The sequence below is a fragment of the Orycteropus afer genome, unplaced genomic scaffold (genome assembly GCF_000298275.1).
Source record: "Orycteropus afer afer isolate SDZICR_OR568_19922 unplaced genomic scaffold, OryAfe1.0 scaffold00388, whole genome shotgun sequence".
Taxonomy (NCBI): Eukaryota; Metazoa; Chordata; class Mammalia; order Tubulidentata; family Orycteropodidae; genus Orycteropus; species Orycteropus afer.
Window position 1 is genome coordinate 1161377 of NW_006921975.1, and position 24296 is coordinate 1185672.

At 40.7% G+C, this 24296-nt stretch overlaps 1 protein-coding gene across 1 annotated transcript in view; it reads right to left on the reverse strand.

Moving 5' to 3' along the window:
• GRIA3 (glutamate ionotropic receptor AMPA type subunit 3) overlaps positions 1-24296 on the reverse strand; it is a 359162-nt gene that overhangs the window by 248657 nt on the left and 86209 nt on the right. Inside the window, exon 3 of the mRNA XM_007953365.2 lies at positions 9014-9253. Within this exon, the coding sequence (XP_007951556.1) occupies positions 9014-9253 (240 nt within the window). The remainder of the gene's footprint in view (positions 1-9013; positions 9254-24296) is intronic.

Genomic DNA, 24296 nt, shown 5'->3' on the forward strand with positions numbered 1-24296 from the left:
TGATGGCATTTTAGCTCAGGAAGCAGAATTTCTAGCTAGCCTCGCTGAAGTGACATTCCTACCCTAAATCCCAGCCAGCTGTCCTGCAAAAAGTGTCATTCGTCACAAGAGGGACTGGGCAAAAGGTGTATGAACCAGTGAAAATCTGTCCTTTTGTGGGGGGAGGGGGGAGGAAGGTGCTCAAAGCACAACTCCTGACATTAGTAGCACAATCTTTGCATATGAAGGACAACCCAAGGGAGAAAACTTGACATTTTAGTTTTAATGCATCTCTGGAGAGGAATGTATCTTCAGCAATGAAGTCAATTGAACCTCAAAATCACTGCCACCAAGGAGTTAACGACACATTAAAATTAGTCATGTCATTCGACGGAGAAATATTCTACTTATGGAAAATACCTTTATAGGAAAACTGCCTTTTTGAGTCTGAGCTGGAAATATTACAGTAAACAGGATCTAATCACAGCAAAGCCTTTTTTCAGCTTTGCATGACAGCTGTAAAATATGACAGTATTTATTAATAGTCGCTGCAGTCTAATCTGCAGCACTGGAGAGCTACAACAAAATATGTTAAGCTACTGAGAGAACAATTTCCACAGTAACTAATATTCAGCTTTTAAGAGTGTAGTTTAATGTCTTGTGATTTTTTCCCCCCTCTACTGATGGTCCAACCCCAGGAACAAGCTACTAAGCTAATAACCTTTGTGGAGAGGAAGTGTTTAAATGATAATTTATTTCGAGAGCCGACAACAAATTGCTCAGCACTTTCTCTTTTTATGCCCCAAAGCAGTCAAGGATGTGCAAATCGAAGTATTAAAAAAATGACAGCTTCAATATTTTCATTTTCAATGAAATTCTCATTATAGACATATGTACAGTCTTTTATTCACAATCCAGTCCAAATAGTCATTCACTATTATTATTGTGCAGGCTCTCAAGATACTCTCATAGTTGAGAGTCATCACAATAGATTAGGCAGGCTGCAGAAACTACTAAATGTCTCAGGTACTGTCAACCCCAATTATTGCTACTCAAACAGGGGAATTTAGTATCATCTGTCTCTCACAGGATAATGTACTCTCTGGGCCTTCCTAATTTATTCAAATGTAAAAAGTAGCTTGAATTTCAATAAAAACACACTTGGCTTTGCTTTTCCCAGAAGGCAAATGGACATGACTAGAATTGGAGCCATCTGTTGCCTTCACACATCCTTTAATCAGTTCTTAAAGTGGAGAAGAAAAAAAAAAAATCCACGGTTATCTGTCCCTTTTTTTTTTTTTTCCCCAATTAAGGTACATACTACTTTCTCTAAAGTCTCTTCCAAGTATCCATGGCAGAACCTATCATCAGTCTCTCCTTGATTCTTTCTTCTCCACCCAGATATGGCCCTTTAGCTAGGAGGACCTGCAAGTTCAGATATTTCTGTGCTCTGGAAATTCTCTGCCACGGAGAGGAATCTATGAGTTCCCTTCACACTTCCACCTTCACCTTTGCTGCTGCTCTGCCTTTTAACTTGAATTTTTGACGACCTGCCTATCTGGGTCCCTGATATCCTGGTATCACCAGCTATTGTGTTCATTGTTGGATACCATGGTTTAGGTAGGAAATGGACAGATTGGAATGCATCCACGGGGAGACAGGATAGGGAGGCTCTGTGTACCAGGTCTTTTGAAAAATGCCCGAAGGAACTAGGAGTGTTCACTTGGTTAAGGGAAGACTAAGGACAGAGATAATAGGTGTTTTCTAATGTTAGAAGTCTGGGAGGCAGTCTGTCAGCTCAGTGAAAAGCACATCATCTTTGGAATGTGGTAGACCTAGGTTCCATCCTGGCTTCACTAATTCCTAACTGTGTGACCCAAAAACCCATCACTTAACCTTTTTATGTCTGTTTTCTTACTTGTAAAGATGCAGGGATGTTATGAGGATTAAATGAAATAATCCATGTAAAAAGCCATCTCAGGGTCTAGTGCACACTAAGTGGTCAAGAAATGGTAGCTGCTCTTATCCTGATGATGAAGTGATGATAATAATGGGGCTTTGTTGATTTATGCCACTAATTTGTATGGGGGTGTGTGTCCAGAAAGAGGGGGAGGTACAGGGTCCTGGGAGAGAGAGAGAGAGAGAAAGAGAGAGAGAGAGAGAGAGAGAGAGAAATCGATTCTGTGCTTTATTTGGGAAAGTAGAACTGGATAGAAGTTACCAGGCTAGGTTATGTAAGTAGGTGGTGAATAGCAAGCAACATAGAGGAAGATACACAGAATTGAAGCCAAACTTGTCTCTCACTTGAGTCTAAATGCACCCAGTCTGATAAGATCCATGATCCTCTAAGGAAAGGCCCTTTTTTTAAAAAAAAAAAACAAAAAACTTTTTATTGTGATTTGGGTGAAATTTTACAAAGCAAATTAGTTTTACATTCAACAGTTTACCACATTTTGTTTTGTGACACTGGTTACATTCCCCACAGTATAATAGCTCTCCTCCCACTTCCTCTCGTGGTTACCCTTTCCCTGTGTCCTTCTTGCCTGTGCCTTCTTGTCTCCTTCCATTTCTCCCCATGCGTTTGCTGCCCTTCTAGTCTCCCATGGTTGAATGTTCTGAGGATTACATCTCCCTGGTGTAGGTGTTCAGCTTGTAGGCCTGTCCACTGTTTGGCTGAGAGTTAAGCCCCAGGAGTGAGTTCAATTCCAGGCCCAAAGGGTGACTAGGGGCCATAGTCTCAGCATTTCATCAGTCTCTATCAGACCAGTATTGGGGAATCTCTTTACCTTTTATGCCCTTCAGGACCTTTCAACAGTTTCCCACTTTCCTAGATATCTGGCCTCTCTTTAATCTTGTCACAAGGTGCCTGCCCTAATGAATGTAAATGTCATTGGTGGGTGTTGGAGTAGTTGGTTAAAAAATTCATTTATTTCAGGCCCCTGCAATAAATCACTGTTACACCAATGGGACTATCAACTGCTCAAAGGCAAGGCTTAATTCTGCTTTTCTTTTAAACCTCACCAATGGCCTAAAAAGGAACTCTCATGGCACAATGGTTAAGACATTTAGCTGCTAACCTAAAGGTCAGTGGTTCAAACCCACCAGCCGCTCTATGGGAGAAATATGAGGTAATCTGCTTCTATAAAGATTTACAGCCTTGAAAACCCTATGGGACAGTTCTACTCTGTCCTATAGAGTTGCTGTGGGTCAGAATTGACTCAATGGCAGTGGGTTTGGTGTTTTGGTTTAGTGGCCTCGCACAAGCTAGCAGAAGGAAACGCCCAAATTGCTTGTTGACTGACTGACTACTTGTTACAACTGCCCATGTTCCTGCCACAACCTTCTAGAACAAATAGAAAGTTCTTTTAGATGGCTGTTGACCTCCAGAGAGTTACTTGGGAACTAAGTAGGGAGTTTCAGGCTGAGAATGGGAGACAGCAGGAGTTTATTGAACACCGGCAAGAAGGTAGGGACTAGTTGGCTCAAAGGGCACCTAGAGTTATTATCTCATTATCTAAGCTGAGAGCCACAGCCTGGGCCAGATTCTTTCATCTCTGTGGGCTGTACCCATTGAAGCCAAGGAGAGTTGTCAGGTGCACGAGAGAGTCTGGCTGCAGTTCTCAGGTATGTCACTCTTCTAGGGGAAATACTAGCACCACAGAGAGCTTGTGATTTATACTCAAAAGATAGGTCTCATAGAAAACTAGAAGAGGTGGCCACTGCCCTGGCATAGTTTTAGGACTTTCTAGATAGGAGGAAGGCATGTTGGGAAAAGACCTCCCAAACCGGACTCGTGGTGCCTGGGATCTCAGAATTAGAAAGTCACACTTTGGATTAAGGTTCTATAGCCATAGATATATTAACATGGATGAATCGGTCACCTGAGGTATTGTCACTTGAAGAGAGAGACTTCATGAGTGGGAATGAGATACAGGATAGGAAAGGGTTTTTTTTTTTTTTTTTTTTTTATGGAGGTGTGGAGGCAGCTTGGGACAGAGACATCAGAGGCTCTGCTCCTGCCAGAAAGTGCAGATATGGACAAGTGCCATAGTAAGGCTCCCCGGACAAATGAGGACAGGGGTGACAATTAAGAAGAGAGGTTACAGAAGTGGCAAATGACACACCTAGTCAACTTCATAATCTTTCCAAGAGCTGAATCTTTAATGTATGTAGCATCAGGAGTACAATTTTCAATTTTGTGCTAATGAACCAAGGCAGTATTTTAGTAACTAAGCATCAAAGTGATGCCCTACAAACACAAAATCAGACCTTTCTCTGCTGATAGAAATCAAAGAATAGCTGTGAAAGTCCTGAAATCCACTCAATGTTTCATATTTCCAGAGGTAACATTTCCCTGATTGTGCTACAAATCTTTTAAATGACCTCAAATGTTTACCCCGTTTCTCAGGAACTCACTCATCCCTACCCTTATACAGTGGAGTCTCATCATTTTAATCTGTAGCTTATTTGGATGTAATTATAGGTGATCCCTTTTGTCTCTCTTTATCTTCCACCTCTCTCTTATATAATAAAAAATATCCTAAAATTATGTTTTACAATTTCCTTTATCCCTATCATTTTATTACTAAAGCAGTAGATGATCATTGTGGAAAACGGAGAAGATATAGAATAGAAATTGTAATGAGTATTTAAAACCTCTCTATCAAGTGTCTTTATTTTAAAATTGGGCTTTCTCCCGCCCTCCCTTTCTTTCTCTTCTCTTCTTTTTCTTTCTGCCCAACATTAAAAATCAGACATGGAAGGTTTATTCTTGAAAAATCAGTCGTGGGTTGGGAAAACACTAATTATGTGTCCAGGCCTATATATATCTAAGGACTACCCAAACGCTTATTACCTGGCTGGAGAGAAGGGCTTATGAAAATATACAGCAGACTCAGTGAAATAATAACAGAGAGCAGTTCTACTGAGTGCCAAGTGAATTACATGCACAAAAGAGTCCTGTGGGTGTTCAGAAGCAGGAGAAATATCTGCTCCTCAAAACTAGTTTTCCTCCCACCCAGTCACCTCAGTAAATAGTACCATCATCTACCCAGTCTCTTAAGCCAAAAGCTTCATAAGTCATCCATGAATCCTTCCTCTTCCTCACATCCCACAGCCAATCTGTCTCCAAGTCCCGTCGATTCTGTTTTCAAAATATATTTGAACTCCATCCACTTTTCTTCCTTTCCAGTCTAGTCCAAGCCGCCATTATTTCTCCAGCTGGATGGCTACAACAGCTTTTAAATTGGCCGCCCTTCTTTCACTCCTGTACCACACTCCATTTCCACAGAAACGTAAATCATAACATGTGTCTAAAACCCCTTGCTATCAAGTTGATTCAGACTCATGGCAGCCCACGGGTGTCAGTGTGGAACTGGGCTCCAGACAATTTTCAGTGGCTGACTTTTTGGAAAAGATTGCCAGGCCTTTCTTCTGAGATACTTTTAGGTCTTGAACTGCCAAACTTTTGATTTACAGCTGAGCCCTTAATGGTTTGCACCGCCCAGGGACAGCATCATATGCCTACCCTACTCAGCATCCTCCAAAGACTTTGCATTGCAATTAGAATAAAATCCAAACTCCTTATTGTACCTCTTGTCCAAACTCCATGGCTATAATTTGGTTCCTGTCTACTTTCAAGTTTCGTCTAAGTCCATGGTTTCCCTCTTCACTGTCATTTAGCCACACTGATCTTCTTTCAGTTCCTCAAATATGCCAAGCTCTTCCCTGTCCCAGGGCCTTTGCACAGGCTCTTTCTTCTGCTTGGGACACTCTTTCCGTCTGCTATTCACATGCCCGCCTCCTTCTCACCCTTTAGTTCTCAGCTTAAATGTCTTCTTCTCAATGAGGCCTAGCTCCCATCCATTATTACCTGTGTCTTTCTTTCCTTCATAGTACCTTACCTAAATGCATAATTATTTTATCTATCAGTTTACTTGTTTTTTTCTCTATCTCCTCCATTAAAACTAAAACTTCATAATAGCAGGAATCATGTCTTTCTTGTTCCTCACATAACCCTAGCACCTACTGAATGCATGGATGAATGAATGAATGAATGAATCATTGCAAATTAGGATCATCAGGGCAGACTACTTGGGGGTGGAAGAGTTTTAACTGGATTTTGAAGAATGGAAGAATGAGCAGGATTTTAATAATCAAGACGAAGGGGAAATGAAGTTGCTGAGGCATGCATTGTTTTGGCACATTCGGGCATTTGGGGAAAATGGAATCTGCCTGCAGTTAGGTAGTAGAGGAAGAACAGGTTTGTTAGTTCGTTAAGGAATAAGGATGGCGAGTCTTGAAGAATAGTCTGCATCCTTTTCAATATGGGCAACAGAAAGCCATTGAAAAGTTTGGAAACAAGGTCATGGTACAATGTTTTGGGAAGGCTTTCCAAGCGGAAGTAAGTGTAAAGGTTTATGGAAAGTATCCATATCTCCTAAGCAGAGCAGATTAGTCCTACCAGCTAAATGGCTAGAGTGGAAAGATTATTAATAAATATGAGTCAGAAAGGAGGTTTCCTTTGGCTCCAAGATCAGAGAATTGTCCAAACTCTTTAGTGTGATGATTTGAGAAAAGACGCAGGGATAAGAAATAGATGCAGGCTGACTTTTTACTTCCTTTCATCTAATAGAGAGCTAATGAGCAGAGAAAAAGGAAGAGGAGAAGAGAAATCCATAATTGTAACTTCTATTCTTGAATCAATGAGAGGTGACAGCGTTAGTAACACAATCTACAGTTTTGAAAAAGTTTCAGGAGGGAAGCTCCCTGATTTAAAAACTTCCTACCAGTTCTAAAGGAGCTCTGGTGGCGTAGTGCCTAGGGCATTTGACTGCTAACCAGAAGGCTGGAGGTTCAAACCCACCAGCCACTCCTCGGAAGGAAGGTTGGGCAATCTACTTCCGTAGTGATACCACCTCAGAAACCCAAGGAGGGGTTGCTATGAGTCGGGTCCGACTCAATGGCATATAACAATAACAACCAGTTCTAAAAGGTAGATTGCTGTGGATTAGATAAGAGTCCCTGGTGGGTGCAAATGATTAATACACTCAGCAACTAACCAAAAGGTTGGCAGTTCGCATCCACCAGAGGGGCCTCAAAAGAAAGGCCTAGAAATCTACTTCTGAAAAATCAGCCATTGAAAACCCCGTGGAGCACAGTTCTACTCTTGATGCACAAGAAATTGCCATGAGTCTGAATCAACTCCCTGGCAACTGGTTAATGCACTAAATTATACACCAGACACTTTATAGAAATAGGCTAATGCACTAGATTATACGCTAGACAGTTTATAGAAATAGGCTAATTCATCCTCAGTGAGAGAAGTGAAATGAATTGAAATTTAGGAAATGGTGAACTAATGTTCAAACTATCTTGGTACCCTAGTTAGGCAAGGTTCTGCACAAACTCACAGTGTGCCGTCCCAATCTTGCCTCTTGCTCACACTCTCTTCCCTCATCTCCTTCTCTTGCAATCCACAAGATACCCATCCTTTAAAGCCTAGCTCCTCTAGCAAGCCTCTCTGACAACTCTCCTTTCCTGGGGTGTTCTCTTCTCACAAGTTTTACAACAACCAGAGTCAATATCATGTAGCGTGGCATTGAACTTGTGTTGTTTGTGAATTGCTTTATGCATGTCGTTTTCTGACCACCCACATCTGGACAACATTGTATACAGCATCTATCACAGGATTTGAGCACACCATTGAGAGTTGGTAACAGCTGTAGAATTGACTGATAATATGTGAATTGGAGTTAGTAGCAAGATACAAAAGTGTCTTGTGCCTGGTATAATATCTCAAAAATTACAGAGTCATAGGGTGTTACAGTAAGGAGGGACACACCTTAGATGAGGATTCCAAGCTCAAGAGAGCTTCAGTGAATTGGTTAAGCTAGTTAGTGGCAGAGCTTGAACTAGAACTCCTATCTCCTGCTTCAGGTTCATGAAATTTGATAACATTCAGAGGTAAGTACCATAGGCAAATACAGGTCTTATTATTTCCTGATAAGACTTGATGATGCAGCAAAATGAGAGTAAAGTAAAGAGCACCCTGGGTTTTTAAGTGAAAAATAGCCCTTTAAGTTAAGTTACCATGAAGGATTTCCTTTCCAGGCACCCCTTGGGTAGACAGGCCTTCCATTTGCTCCTTCCTTCTCTGAGTCAGGGAGAACCATGCTCGGCCTATGACCAAAGTTACAGGACGTAACCGACAAAGTAACATTTTCTTCCGGAATCATCCCTTTATTTTACTGAGGGACCCCTCAAAGATAACTGCATTTGGGAACAGTTTGTTTAGCTGAATTATGATGTATGTGCTTTAGCTAATTAATTACTACACCTTACTGGATACTGTTTAAGAATGGACCCTTAATTTCAGAGACTGTTTCAATAGCGTGTGTCTTCCACATATTATCTCACTTTAGAAAAACCAGCTATCCGCAAAGCCCAACTTCAGCCAGTCTCCGCTAATTATTTCCATCAGGTAAATGTTGAGGACCTGTTAGCTGAAGGCCTGACGTGATCTGGTTGAGCAAGCCCTGGAAGCAGAAGACATTGGGATCAGCCCTAGCTCTGCGGTTAAACTGCTGTGTGAAAAAGCACATTTCCTCTTTGGGCTTCAGTTTTCTCATCTAGGAAGTGGGGATACTTATAGTCTCTGACAGTATTAATTTTCCAAAACTTTACAGCTTAGTTAGTCCTCTCTCCATTTTAGACTAAGGTGCTTTTTCTTTGTGTTTTTCAGACCAGATAATTTTTTTGGAAAGAGGGTCTTTTTGAACAACAGTGACTCTCAAGTAGGAGGGTATCCCAAACCACTTTTCAAGGTCAGGGGGGAGAGGACATATACAGTTTGAAAAATTAGATTCTAAAATCACCACTGCCTTGATTTTTAGATCTTCAGTTTTATTTTGAATATCAAATAAAATTAAAAGAGAGCATGCGATTTTATTCATTGGGAGAGAATGGGAGTTGAGGAAAGTTAAACACCACTGTTAAATAAACATCCAAAGAAAGAACAGATGCCTTTGCTTACCTCTTTCTGTGTCATAGAGGTACACAAACTTCTCCCACTTGTAGTGACCCAGAAGACTCAGAATAGCGCCCTTCAAGGCTGGGCGCATCTGGATGACAAACTGCACATCTGCGTCAGTGGGGAAGCTGGGCGTGACAAAGGACGTGTGCAGGGCCCCACAGAAGGAGGTCAGGGTGTTCATCGACATCTGGTCATAGAATCCAAAGATGGCATACACCCCTCTCGAGAATTGGGAGCAGACTGTAACAGGAAAAGAGAGGATTTTTTCATTAGAATCATGGTCCCTTGTTGCAGCTTGTAGGGTCAGAAATACAATGTACATTTAAGCATTGGTTCTACATTACAAAACTCAAACCAAGATCTCTAAAACTCTCCAGAAACCCTTGATAGCATAGTTGCCCAGCAGATGAGTAAGGAAGGAAAGAATGTTCTCTACGGCCCCCATGAGCAGGAAACTAAGAACGCATGTGAAGGGAAGAGGTGAAGGTTGTCTGACCCTCTTTCAGCAACCTTCTCACCTCACCCCCAAGGCACTCAGTGATCTTGTACTTCCACCATAGCTTCCCAGGGACGTCTTAGTGTACTCGTGCCCCATCAAGGTACAACTGTTTTGTGTCTCATGCCTTTAGTGCTTTTCCTACAAAGTGACAGTGATGGCTGATGATTTAGTCAGAAAAGCTGGTAATGTGTCTGCTAGGAAATATGTTACTCCTCCTGGGTTATGTAATGCTTTAACCCCAGTTTTATTATGATTAAGACCCGTAAGACAGGATAGTAATGAAGAATCCATTGCTACTGAGTTGACTCCCACTCATGGTGAGCCCGTGTCTGTCAGAGGAGAACTGCTCCATAGGGTTTTCAAGGCTGCAGCCTTGCAGAAGCAGATCTCCAGGCCTGTCTTCTGAGGTGCCTCTGGGGGGGGGGGTCTGAACCACCAAGCTTGCTGCTAGCAGTTGAGCACTTAATTGCTTAGTAGCCATGCATAAGCCATTTGCACTGCCCAGGGAAGATTTTAGATTCCAGGCAGGCTATTAGGAAGACGGGCCTTTGAATGCCCAGTGAGTCACACAGGTAGGTAGCTGCCTGTTCTCCCTGTGGATAACCAATAAAGTTCTGTCTTGACCCATGCACATTTGCCTTGTAAACATCAGCCCATGTGCAGAACTTTCACGTCCCCCTCATGGTTAGTATCAATTTTCTTTCATTTCAAAGTGGCCCACGCCACTACCTCTTCCCACTTTGGCCTATATAAACTTTTAAAAAATGTGAACCAATTTCAATATTAGTTTCAGTAGAACATAATTAGCAAGGCAAATCAGCTTCAACAACATGGTGTGGTGCATTCCCAAACCAAGTGGAAATGATCTTTAGATTATCTGCACCGCTGCTCCCTTCCATCCATGCGAAGCGGACAGAACAGGCAATTGATAATGTGGTGTGATTTAAGGGGTCCTGCATGGTCTCCCTTATCTATCTGCTAGGATGCCCTGAATGCTTAGGCTTACATCTTCAGGTTTGGGCTTGGGAGAGGGATTAAACAGAATCTTTTTCAGCCATTAGCATGTTAAGATCAATGAATATCTCTGATTGTATGCCAGGATAATGGGAAAGCAGATGAGGAGGTTTTGATGGGAGAGGTGGATCAGAGAATAGAAGGCATAGGGTCAGGAGTCCTCCCAAAGAGGAGAAACAGTAAAGGCATTGAGTACTGAAAGGACAGAAGGCATTGAAAGTAGGATGAAGGCCAGTAAAAAACCAGTTTAATTCATTTATGGTCCTGTTATAAGAAATGGAGCATTCTTAGTATCTGCGGTTTCTTACTTTCCATGCATTCTATTTAACTCTATTTTGATTAGGACTGCTCCCCTTTATCAGTCAAATTCATTAGTTGTGGCCTGAGGGTAACATTTCAAAAGTGATTATCAGCTCAAAATCATGAAAAAAAGAGAGAGAGAAAGAGAGACAGAGAGAGAGACCAGGTTTGCTGCTCTGATAGAGCCTGGTGGAACCCCTGAGATTATGGCCCCTGGCTGCCCTTCAGGTCTGGAGTTGAACCCACACCTGTGGTTTCCAGCCAAACAAAAGACAGGCATGTGAGCTGAACATTTACATTAGGTAGATACACTCCTTGGAAAGATCGATCATGGGAGAATAGAAGGACTGTATATGTACAGGGAGACAGCTCGGAAGGCAGGAGTGCATAGGAGGGGAGGACAAAGGGAAGAAGTAACTATGAGGAGAAAGTGGGAAGAGAGCTGTTGCATTATGGGAAACTGCTGTCAATGTCATGAGATAAAGTGTATGTAAACTGCTGTACAGAAGATGAATTTGCCCTGTAAACTTTCACCCAATAACAATAAAACTTACAAAAAGAAAATATAAAAATCTCCTTGCATGGAAAAAAAAGTGATTATCAGCTATTCAAGCATCTCTATCAGAAAATGGAAAACAATAGCCTTTAATTTTAAGAATTTTAAATGACTCCCAAACACACCCAAGTGTGTGCACACATGAACACATGAAAATATGCTGTTCTTTATATAAAAATGAGAATGCCAACTAGATAATGAGTATGGGGTACTTCATGACAGGGGTCAAATGGAGTACCCAGAAACAAAAAGGAAGAGAGTAGGTGCCATTTTGCCTTGATCATCACCAAGGGAGATATTAAAGAGAGTCTCTTTTCCAAATTTAGCCTATAAATAGAGAGTTTTGCAATACCAGGTCAAATCTTGCCCGAGGCGCGTACTGTTCTATGTTAAATTTCCAGTAATACATGTAATGATAACAGCCATGGAATACTTAATATATTATAGGCACTGGGCTAAGGGCTATACAAAAATTATCTCATTTAATATTCTCAATAACCTTATAAGGTTATCTATTATTTTATAGATAAAAAATCTGAGACTTAAAAAACAAAATAATAAAAGGTCTTAAGCAGGGGAACTTGGATTTGAACCTAAGTCTTTCTGATTCTAAGACTCACATCCCAGGATTCACACCCAACAATAGCATTAAAGAGTAATTTCTGGCCAAAATGAGATAAGACTTCCAGATCCAGCAAATAAAAATCCAGGATTCCCAGTTAAATTTGGTTTTTTGGTAAAGAACATTCTTTTTTAGTATACCCAAACAAACAAACAAACAACAAACTCACTGCTGATGAGTCGTTTCCGACTCATAGTGACCCTTCCTTGGGTTTCTGAGGTGTTATCTCTATGGAAGTAGATTGTCCAGTTTTCCCTCTGAAGAGTGGCTTGTTGTTGTTGTTATGTGCCGTCGAGTCAGCCCTGACTCATAGCGACCCCTCCTTGGGTTTCCGAGGCAGTATCACTACGGAAGTAGGATTGCCCAACCTTCCTTCCGAGGAGTGGCTGGTGGGTTTGAACCGCCAGCCTTCTGGTTAGCAGTCAAGTGCCTTAGCCACTATGCTACCAGAGCTCCCTAGTGGGTTTGAAATGCCGGCCTTATAAGTATATCCCAAATTCATCCTTAGGAGCTCTGGTAGCACAGTGCCTAAGGCATCTGACTGTTAACCAGAAGATTGGCGGTTCAAACCCACAAGCCACTCCACAGAAGGAAGACTGGGCAATCTACTTCCATAAAGATTTACCACCTCAGAAACCCAATGGGGGTTGCTATGAGTCATAATTAACTCGGTATCAGTAAGTTTGGTTTTTTGGTTTTAATTCATACTTATGCTAAAAAAAGTTATTATTTATCTGAAATTCCATTTTAACCAGGAATCCTGTATTTCACCTGGCAACCCTAGAAAGAATCCATCTTTACTGGTAGTCATGGTGGTGAAAGGCTGGAACTAGCAATAATGGCTCTTCACCTAAAATTATTCAGAGGGTAGCTGGTAATTCTCAGTTCCATTTTAAGATCCAAGAGAAAGATGAAGATCCATGAACACTATTGAAAGGTAGCCTCTTGGGGAGATGGAATATATTTTCAACAAGGAGAAACCCAACCTGACTAGATTATGGGCAATCATTGAGGGAGAAAAAAACTCAAGGGAGAGGATAATCTGTAAATATGAGCTATTACTTAGTGTTTTACAAGCTTTGGACTGACTGGAAGGAAACAAAAAACAAAAGTAAATATGTTATGGTGGTGAAATTCTGGTTAACAGAAAAATCTTGTATTGTTCTTGTAATCATTTTTTTGAACCCCAGAGCCACAGAAGAAACCACGTAGTGCCTAAGTCATTTGACTGCTAACCAGAAGGCTGGCAGTTCAAAGCCACCAGCCACTCCTCAGAAGGAAGACTAGCCAATCTACTTCCGTAGAAATACCACCTCAGAAACCCAAGGAGGGATCGCTATGAGTTGGGACCGACTTGACGGCAGTGAGGTTTTTTTTTTTCAGTTTATGCATGGGCCTTTCCAATTTTATTACATTAATTAATATATGTTTGGAATATAAAGAACACCCATAAACCCATCACCCAACCTAAGAACTATAACATTACCAATAACTTATTTCTATCTATGTGTTACTCCTCTATCCCATTCCTCTGTAAGGTAACTACTAACTACTATCCTAAAGTTTGTATTTATCATTACCTTGGCTTTTTAAGAACATACAAATACTCATACCTAAACAACATACAGGCAGTCCCTGGGTTAGGAAAGTCTGATGTACAACCCTTAGTTACCCTCTCCAAAGCCTATTGTTTTAAAAATTCAGGGTGCATACAGGTAATAACAAACAGGTACTACTTTGCGACAAGCATCATATCATCATCATCATTATTATTACTGTATTATTATGTTGTTAAAGATTTTTCAGTGTATCTGGAACTGTTTCCTTAATGTTTATTTTTAATGCACAGAAAGGCATACTATATACTATATAGTAAGACAAACATTTAGACTGATGTTAGATATGAACCATACCTATCTGTTCTGACTTATGTACAAATTCATCTTAAAGAGACTTAGTAATGGAATTTGTTCATAATCTGGGAACTGCCTGTATTGTTATTTTTATATGTTTTAAAGCTTTATAAAAAGAAAATACTAGGGTATATAGCAAACTCTGACTTCGACTAGATCTTTATGAATCATCCACAGAAAGGAGAGCACCTAGTAAAACCTTCAAGCCTGTGTATGATGGCACAATGAGACAAAGGAAGACCTTATAAGAGTGTGTGGGTAAGCAGATGTGAGGGAACGCACTGCAAATGAAAAGTTCCAAACTAAGCATACAAAATGAGAGGCTTGCAGCTATTGACTGAGACTCAGGCAAGAGACTGAAGAGCATTATAGATCAGCCACAATCCTCAGGAAACAATGAGCTACTGTGGTCCCAAAGGAAGACACACAGTGTTGGACATCAGCAAGAAGAGGAAATCAGTAAATGTTCTTCTTTTGTACAAAACAGAGGCACAATTGTTCTGTAAATACTGATTATTGTGCATCGTTTCCCTTCCTTGTTACCCCCCCAATATTATCTTTGCTAGGTGTCATCAAATTGGTTTCAACTCGTAAGGACTCAGTGTCCAACAGAATGAAACCCTGCCCAGTCCTGAACCATCCTCACAATCCTTGCTATGTTTGAGCCTATTGTTGCAGCCACTGGGTCAATCCATCTTGCTGAAAGATTTCCTCTTTTCACTAACACCTCTCTCTCTCTCTCTCTCTCTCTCTCTCTATATATATATATATATATATATGTAAAATGAATGAATAGAAGGCCCAGAGAGGAGTAGCTCAATATGGGGACAACTACCATATAAGGCCTAGGTTAATCATCATTAAGAGAAGCTAGGGCATAGGAGCTCTGGTAGCATAGTGCCTAAGGCACTTGACTGCTAACCAGAAGGTTGGCGGTTCAAACCCACCAGCCACTCCTCGGAAGGAAGGTTGGGCAATCCTACTTCCGTAGTGACACTGCCTCGGAAACCCAAGGAGGGGTCGCTATGAGTCGGGACCGACTCGACGGCAAATAACAACAACAACAACAGGGCATAGGGGACCTTTGAATGGCTTCTCACAGTGGGCCCATTCCTGGCTGCAGAAAGTACTGCTGAATGGAACACTAAGTTAACCCAAAGAACATTGGTTATGTTTCTAGATTCTAGCATGTTTGATCTGGAAAGAACATAAATTTTATTTTATTCAGTGGCTTTCAAGCACAGTTTTAAATGATGGGATCCTTTTTCTAAATGAAATTTTATGTGGAAATCTTGTCAGTTGCTGATAAGTTGGTGCCAACTCATGGTGACTTTATTATGTATAACAGAACTAAACATTTCCCAGTCTTATGCTAGCTTCGTAATCTTTGGTGAGTTTGCCATTCAGCCTAGGGGCCTGGTCCTCAAGCACTATATTGCACAATATTCTGTTATGATCCACAGAATTTTCATTACCTAAAATTTGAAAGCAGATGGCCAGGGCTTTCTTTTTAGTCTGTCTTCATCTGGAAACTCCACTGAAACCTGTCCATCATGGGTGACGCTGCTGGTGTGTGAAATACCAGTGCCATGGCTTCCAGCACCGTTGTTGCTCTTGTTATGTGCTGTGGAGTCGGACCCGACTCATAGCGACCCCTCCGGGGGTTTCCGAGGCAGTATCACTACGGAAGTAGATTGCCCCATCTTCCTTCTGAGGAGTGGCTGGTGGGTTTGAACCACCGGCCTTCTGGTTAGCAGTCAAGTGCCTTAGGCACTATGCTCCAGCACTATAGCAGCCACCACAGTATGACAAACTGACATAAAGGTGGCAGATGGGAAAAGGACAATATATGAAAGACACAAAGTGGAGGGAGATTTTCTGATTGAATCTAGAGTCTCACTAGTCTGACTCCTTCTCATAAAAAAAAAAAAAATGTGACCCAAAGAGAGGAAGTGTCTTGTATGAGGTCACAAATGAATTATGAAGCAGTGTCTCAGAAATGCTTTGTCAGCACCATTCCTACTTCAGGGCTCTCTAGGGCAGCATGGGTCAGGATTTGCCTGCCCTGAAAGTGATTTAACCTCAAAGTCTAGCTCTTAGTCCAGGTGGCATAGATGGATCCCCCATGAGTTTTCAATGATCCATCTACCAGCTGCTTGTCTCAGTTCCCTCCAACCCGAAATACCAACAAGGAAAATTAGCATCAGATGGATGATCCCTTGGGACTCTTGATTCTTTTGGAGGGATGTCTGTTCTCTTTATCTGACTCCTTAAGGAACCAAACCCACTTCTATACCTCAGAAGACAAGTCCTTGGTGAAATGCTGATGGAAGAAATATTTGCCTTGGCAATCTTATGAATTTATGAAGTGTAGAGAAAAAGGGCAACACCTTCCAAGACAGGAAGAACTTGATTCCTATTTTGGTTCTGCCAGTCATGAGCTGTATGACTTTTTGCAACTTAATGTCTCTGAGGCTCAGGATAAGATAGTGATTACATAGGCAGGTTGTGGAGTTATACCATTTTGGTTAATGTTTTGAGTTCATTGTTTATCTCTGTGCCTTTAACCCAGTTTCTTCATCTGTAAAACTAGGATAATAGTAATAATACCTGTATCAGCATCACTGTGAATGTTAAAATTAGTTCAGTCACGTGAAGTGCCTAGCACATAATAGATACTCAATTAATGTTAGCTATTTATTCACGCAACACATATTTATTTAGCATCTACTATGTGCCAGACACTGTGATAGGTTGGAACTTACATACTAGTAAGGGGGAAAAAAGACAATAAATGAGATAAATAAGTAGATTACAAAGTATGCCACAATGATAAATGTGACTTTTTATTATTGTCATAAGGTGAAGATGAAATGAAATGGTACATGGAAAATTCTTAGCATAGTGTCTCAAACATGTCTGGGAAACTAAGTAATTCTTTCTTTGCTTCTTTCCTCTCACCAGCTCTCTTTTTAACATACTCTGCCCTCTGTTGGCTCCTGATTCCCCCCACCCCCAAAGCAGCTATTGCTTTATTCTCACAGTGAGTCCCCGAGTAGCACAGCTTTTCTTTTCTTTCACCTTCTCTATCCATTCCTTTAGGGCCCTTTCCTATTTTCATTCCTGGGTAGTAATGGGTTAAGAAAGAATATGTTGTAGTCCTCTGTCTTTTTCCTCTGTATAAAATACCTTTGTGCTGGTTACATGCTGTTTTTACCTGGGTTACTGTGCCTTCCCCCTATGAAATATCTTATGTTGTCTGCTTCCTAAGAGTGCCTGTCTCCATCTCTTCCCACTAGCAAAACACCAAATCCTTCTCATTGAAGATGTTGTTTCTGACTACATCTTGGAGTCCTAGGGCCTCTAGTGTAGCTCCCTGGCTGTGTTCCCTTCAATGGTGAGTGACAAGCAAGGCTGGAGCCAGCTGTCACGCTTTTATTTATAGTCTCCAAGTCTGTAGGGTCCGGACAGGTATTGTTAATGTACAGTGTGGCAGCTAATTACACCACCCATATTCTAAAAGGCATCATTACAAAAATGTCAAACAACTTGATTACCCCAAAGATCGGAATAACAATATTGCATATAATTTACAGAACACTTTACATAGCCTTTTGAATCAAGGGGAAAAAGGAAACTGAAGTCTCTTGCTGACTTAATGATCACATTTGAAAGAAATAGGAAGAAGAAAAATATAGCTAAGAAGAAACTGATTGAGATACATCACAAGAAGAATCTCTCGGTAATACCACAGTACAGTGAATTCCAATGGATCAAACAAACTTAGAGCTGGGAGGGACCTCAAGAGAACATATAGTCCAGTGCTTTCTAAACCTGTGGTATTGGTCCGTGGTAAGGTTTCCAGTCTAGTGAAATATGCTTGCTGGTTTGCAAGTGTGTATATTTATTCTCTGTGTGTTGAGTTTTATATTGGTCAACAACTGTTCTTTTTTAGGAAGGACAGTCCTTTTTCCTCTGTATCCCTTATACTTCCTGGTATTGTATATAGACTTCTTTTTTTTCCCTATTGGGCAAATGGTGTATATATATATATATATATATATATATATATACACACACACACACACACACACACACACACACACACATACACACACACGTGTGTGTGTAGGCATATTCTACACACACATACACACACATATCATAAGTGGTAAGCAGAATCATGATGCTGTCAAAGATGCTCATGTCTTTATCCCCAGAACCTATGAATATATTACATCACATGGCAAACGGGAATCAATATTGCAGATGAAATTAAGGTTGCTAAATCAGCTGACCTTAAAATAAGGAGATTATTCTGGATTATTTGAGTAGCTGAACAGAATCACAAGGGTCCTTAAATGTGGAAGAGGAAGGCAAAAGTAGAGTCGGTATCAAAGTAAGGCACTATGGAAAAGACTCAGTCAGCCAATCTTGTCTTTGAAGATGGATGGAGGCCACCAGCCAAGGAATGCATGCAACATCAAGAAGCTGGAAAAGGCAAAGAAACGGATTCCTTCAGAAAGGAATGCAGCTCTACTGATACTTTGATTTTAGCCTGGTGAGACCTGTATGAGATTTCTGACCTTCAGAACTGTAAGATAATAAGCTTGTGTTGTTTCAAGCCACTAAATTTGTTACAGTAGCAAATAGAAAATTAATGCACTCCATATTCAAAATTAAAATGTTGTACAAAGTGGGTTAAAGATCTGAATAGACACCACTCCAAAGAAGATATACAGAAGGCAAGTTAGCATATAAAAAGATACTCTACATCAGATGTTATTAGGGAATTGAAAAACAAAAACAGCAATGAAATACCACTACACACCTATTACAATGACTAACATCCAAAACACAAATAAAACTAAATGCTGGCAAGAATGTGAAGCAGCAGGACCTCTCATTCATTGCTAGTGGGAATGCAAAATGGTGTAGCCACTTTGGCAGATAGTTTGGCAGTTTCTTACAAAGCTAAACATAGGTTTACTGTATGATTCAGCAATTAGATTCCTAGGTTATGAATTGGAAACTTATGTCCACACAAAATAATCTGCACATTAATATTTTTTTTCATAATTGCCAAAAATTGGAAGCAACCAACATGTCCTTCAATAGGTGACTGGAAAATCAAATTTTGTGCATAAAAAGAAATGAGTTATCAAGCCACAAAAAGATATAGAGGAACTTTAAATGCATTCTGCTAAGTGAAAGAAGCCAGGCTGACTTCCCCATTGCCAAATCTAACCCTATTCGCAGACATCTTTCTACTTGACTTCTGAGCAGCATTTGATGTTATTGGCCAAAGCCTCCTCCTCCTCGAAACTCTTCTGTTTCCAGAGCACTGAACTCAAATAGCTCTAGCACCCTTCCTGCTATTTTTCAGTTTCCTCTTGGTTCAGTCTCTCAATGAAGATGTTCCTAAAGGTTTTGTTCTTGGCCCTCTTACTCTAAATGTTTTTTTCCTCTACATTTCATGCATTCAACAAATATTTATGAAGCTCCTGTTACATGCCAGGTGGGGGATCTCATCTCACTACCTCCATGTAGATACCTCTAGCTTCAACTACACTCCTGAGCTCCAGATTCATATTTCCAACTGCTCTTCAAAAAGTCTCACCTGGAGGCCTTCATGGCATCACAAACTCAACAGACCATTATTTCTCCACTCTCATCCCCCACCCACAGATCTGCTTATCTTGGCAGATCTATTGATGTATCATTCTTCTTCCAGTCAACTGAGCTAGAGTCTTAATGGTCGTCTTTGTCTTCTTTCTCTTCCTTACTTCCCTGTGCCGTTCTTCTGTGATGCTTCGCCAATTTTGCCTCAGCAGCATGTGTGCTATTTATCTCTTGTTCATCCTCAGGTCAGGTTCTCATTCCTTTCCTTTTAGACTAACTGGTCCTCAGCTTCCAATCTCATTATCAATCATCTTTGGCACTGCTGTCAGATTACTCTCCCTCCTTTCCATTCCAACTGTCCAATCAAAATAAACCCATTCCAACTCCCATGTCTGCAAGAACCTATCCTATATAAAAGATAATAAGTGTTAATGGACTAATAAATAAGTCTTTGCTGATGGATTAGTTAAGGGTTTCTCGACCTTGGCATGCTTAACATTTTGGGGTAATTCTTTGTTGTGGGTAGCTTTTCTATGTGTTGTAGGATGTTTTGCAGCATCTCTGGCCTCTACCCGCTAGATGCTAGTAGCACCCCTAAGTTGTGACAACTAAATATGTCTTCAGGTGTCACCAAATGTCCCCTGGGAAGCAAAATCACTTCCTCCTCCCTCTGACTCCCCAATTGAAAACCAAAGTGTTAATTCATGGCCTACTCCTCACAGAGAACAGGTCTTAACCCAATGAAAATGCACACCTATCTAGAAGATTCCAAAAGAGTTATTTTAGTAGTGGCAAGTTAGCAAGAGTGGATATTTTGGACCTCTTCAAAGCCCATCTTACAGGCATGTACCTTCCTGGCCTTTCCTTTAAGTGACGTGTTTAACCTGAGGATATAGGAGAGGGGGAATTAGATAGAGGGTGGAGGTAGTGTGGTGGGTATGTGGTAGTAGCCAAGGCTCACAGAGCTCAGAGACCTTTTCTTACCCTCCAAATGCCATTTGGTCTTGGGTTCTAGTAACCACAGCAGGGATTTGCAGGTTCCAGAGTCAATAAAAGGTATCAGCTCCATTCTCTAGCTGATGATTCCATGGTTTAATTATCATCTTTGGGTTAATTCCCTTGAACATTTTGTTCTGCTCTCAGGCGTACACTGCCTTCTGACAGTAAGTTCTTTTTGCAATTACATGGTATGTATCTAAATGTTGGCAAAGAAAACACTCATTATCAACATTTGATCCTACTTGAACATAACGGCTTGGAAATGGAGGCATTAGCATATGAACACAAGTTTTGCAAAATTCATTTTGCAACTTTAAGTGCAAACCATCCTTCTCTAGCAGTGCCAGAAATGGCAGTGCAGGTGTTGGAGTGGTCAAGGAAAGGGGGTGCTTTCTAGTCCTTTTTATATCAAGATAATATGGTTGAGTAGTGGTGCTCAGGAGTCTGATCTGGGTTTTAAATATTTTGTTTATTTATTAATTCATTTATTCATTCATCAAATAAATTTTGAATTTCTACTGTGTGACAAGCACTGGGATACAGCAGTGAACAAAACAGACAAGATCCCTGCCCTCATGATGCTTGCAGTCCAGTGTTGGCAGCAAACATTAATAACATAATCATACCAATGTGTGATTATCATGTAGTAAGTACTAAGAAGGAAATGTACAGGGTACCACCTTGAGACTACATGACAGATAAATTAATTTAGATTAGGTCAAGTTTATCTGAGGACATACCATTTGAGTTGAGACCTGAGAATAGAAGACCATCCTATGCAGAGAGACTAGCATGTGCCAAGGCCCTGAGGCAGGACAGCATTTGTTGAATTTGAGGCACAGAAAGAAGACTAGCCTGGGTGGAGTGTGATGAGTGAGGAGAAGGGTGTGCAAGATGAGTCTGGCACATGGCAGGGACCCAGCCTTGGAGGACATTGTAGGGTGCTGGTAAGGAACTTGCTTTTATTTTAAGGGCCATGGGAAGAAACTGTTGAAGGAGTTTGATCATGGGTATACCGTGATCTAATTTATGTTTTCAAATGATTTATCTGGCTGCTATATGGAGGGTAGATTTAAGGAGGTGTGAATGAAAGCAGAGAGAACAGTTAGGATGCTATCAATACAGTCTAGGTGAGAGACCACAGTACTTTGGATTTGGTTGGTGGCAACAGAGATGGAGAGAAGTGGAGGAATTTGAAGTTTATCTTCTCAGGTTGAATTTACTGGTTGAATGGCATTGGGCTAGTTACTTAATCTCTCCAAACCTCATTTCCATATCTATAACAATTGGGATAACAGTACTTACCCCATAGCATCATTGTATGGATGAACTGAAATATGTGTAAAGTGTTTATGGCTCTCAGATAGTACGTCATAATAATTGATAAATGGTATATTATTAATTTTAAGAATTGTTTCTCAGTGGTTTTACACTGAGATGAGTTCTTATATGGTTCAGCCTCAAGTTTGCTATGTGGCCTTGGGTCAGACACCTTACTTCACTGGGCTTCAGATCTGTCATTTGTAAGCTAGCAATATACTAACACCTGCCTACTTCACTGAGATGTACTGAGAATAAATGAAAATAATAGCTGAAACTCTTGACAATTACAAAAACACCTATGTGAGTGTCAGTGAGTAAGTAATACCAGTTCTTGGCTCCCAGTAATCATCATCCCCATAACACAGAACTCCACAGAATCATCATTCTTCCTAGCCTCAGTCCCTGCATTCACTCACGTAACTCCATCAATCATCTAAAGTAGTCAGGGGTCTTTCTTGGTGTTCAACTCATGTTACATTGGATTTAGCAGGACTCTTAACTGAAAAACTAATTGATCCAGTGTTCTAGTCACAGTCGAGGAAACAATTCCTAAAGCTGGGCAGGAAAGTGCAGAACTCATGATGTCTTTGAATTAGTCCTAAGTTTGTCGTGGACAGATAAAGGCTTCAAGTTTGAGATCCTGTCACATGGCATTTGAAAGCCATTTTCTTTACTTTTGTAGCCAATGGTGGGTGTTGGCAGGTGGAGGGAAGGGAGAACAGGGCCCTCCAAAAAACTTTTTCTTAAAAGCTAACTAATGGCTATCTGTTATATTATTTTTATGTACTTGAAATTAAAAATAATAAAATATTTAGACGTATTGTCAGCCAGGAAAACAGGCTTTTATTTTTCATTCTGTTTGGGTTCCTTAGCAGCAGACTGGTGGAGTTCTATGGTCATTTCACCAACCCTAAACAATGCAAGAATCCCCTCTCTAGCTTGATCAACAGGTGAGCATTTCATCTCCTCTTGAACACTGCTGATGGTGACGAACGCATCACTTCCCAAGCAGTGCATTCTACCTTTGTTGTTGTTGTTGTTGTTATGTGCCGTCGAGTCAGACCCAACTCATAGCGACCCCTCCTTGGGTTTCTGAGGTGGTATTACTACGGAAGTAGATTGCTCCATATTCCTTCCGAGGAGTGGCTGGTGGGTTTGAACCGCCAGAGTGGCTGGTGGGTTTGAAACGCCAGCCTTCTGATTAGCAGTCAAGTGCCCTAGGCACCACGCCACCAGAGCATTCTACCTTTGAGTGGCCCTAATTATTAGACATTTTAAAAGTTATTATGTTGAGCTCAAATCTGTCTCCTTGTAACTTTCACCAACTATCTATTCTTATTTATTGTCCAAATCCCACAGCAAAGGTCTATTTCTTTTACATGGTGGGCCTTCAAATGTCTAAAGACATGTGTCCCATCTGTCTGTACTGTCTCTTCTTCAGGTTAATTACCCCCAGCACTGACACTTCTTCAGGTATATGACATATTTTCCATGTCTTTTATTACCCTAGCCATTCTCCCTTGGACGTTTTCCAGTTTGTCAAATGTCACTTTTAGAGTTTGTGTCCAAGAATGAGCACCACACTGCAAGCAAGGTCAAATCCACCCAGAGGACAATGAACTGATACCCTCATCTTGTCTTGGACTAGACATCACACATCTATCAGTGCTGCCTAGGATGGCACTACCTTTTGTTTTGTTTTGTTTCAACCAAGCAGTCCATTGTGGGCTCCTACTGAGTTTGTGGTCTTAAATTTATATCTCAGGTATCTTGTTCAGGAATTTTACCAAGCCAGGCTTTCTCCAACTTTAAATATGTGCGTTAATTTTGTTTGTTTGTTTTTGTTTGTTTCGAAATACAGAATTTAATCCTTTTAAATGTCCTCATGGTTTTGACCCAGCCTCTTGGGATCATTTTTTATCTTGATTCAGTTAGCAAGTTTATTAGCTATTGTTCCCAGTTACGTGTTATCTGCAAATCTGATAAGACTGCTTTGGGTAGCATTATCCAAGCTATTGACAAAAATGCTGAAGAGGACAGGGTCAAGGACACAATAATTTGGCAGGCTACCTCATCCTTCACCTCTGTAGTTTCCAGGATAATAACAATTAAGTAATAAAAACTCTTTGGCTAGAATTCTTCAGTCTGCTCCAAATATATCTCTTATACATCCAAAGTTTAAGCAATATGAATGATTGTTAACATTGACCTTGGTTCTTCAGACACCTTCAGAGGCCTGAACTCAGGATAAAAACCACAAATGATTTTTTTTCCTCTCCTGGTCTCATCATCTCTCACCATATGTCTTTACTATTTATCATTAATTTTTATAGGAAAGAAGTGAAAAAAGAAGAGGAAGCTGAGAGCAGAGACAGACAATAAGGCAGAGAAGTACCCTCTGGTTAAGAATGAGCCACCAGAAAAATTAGGTGGGA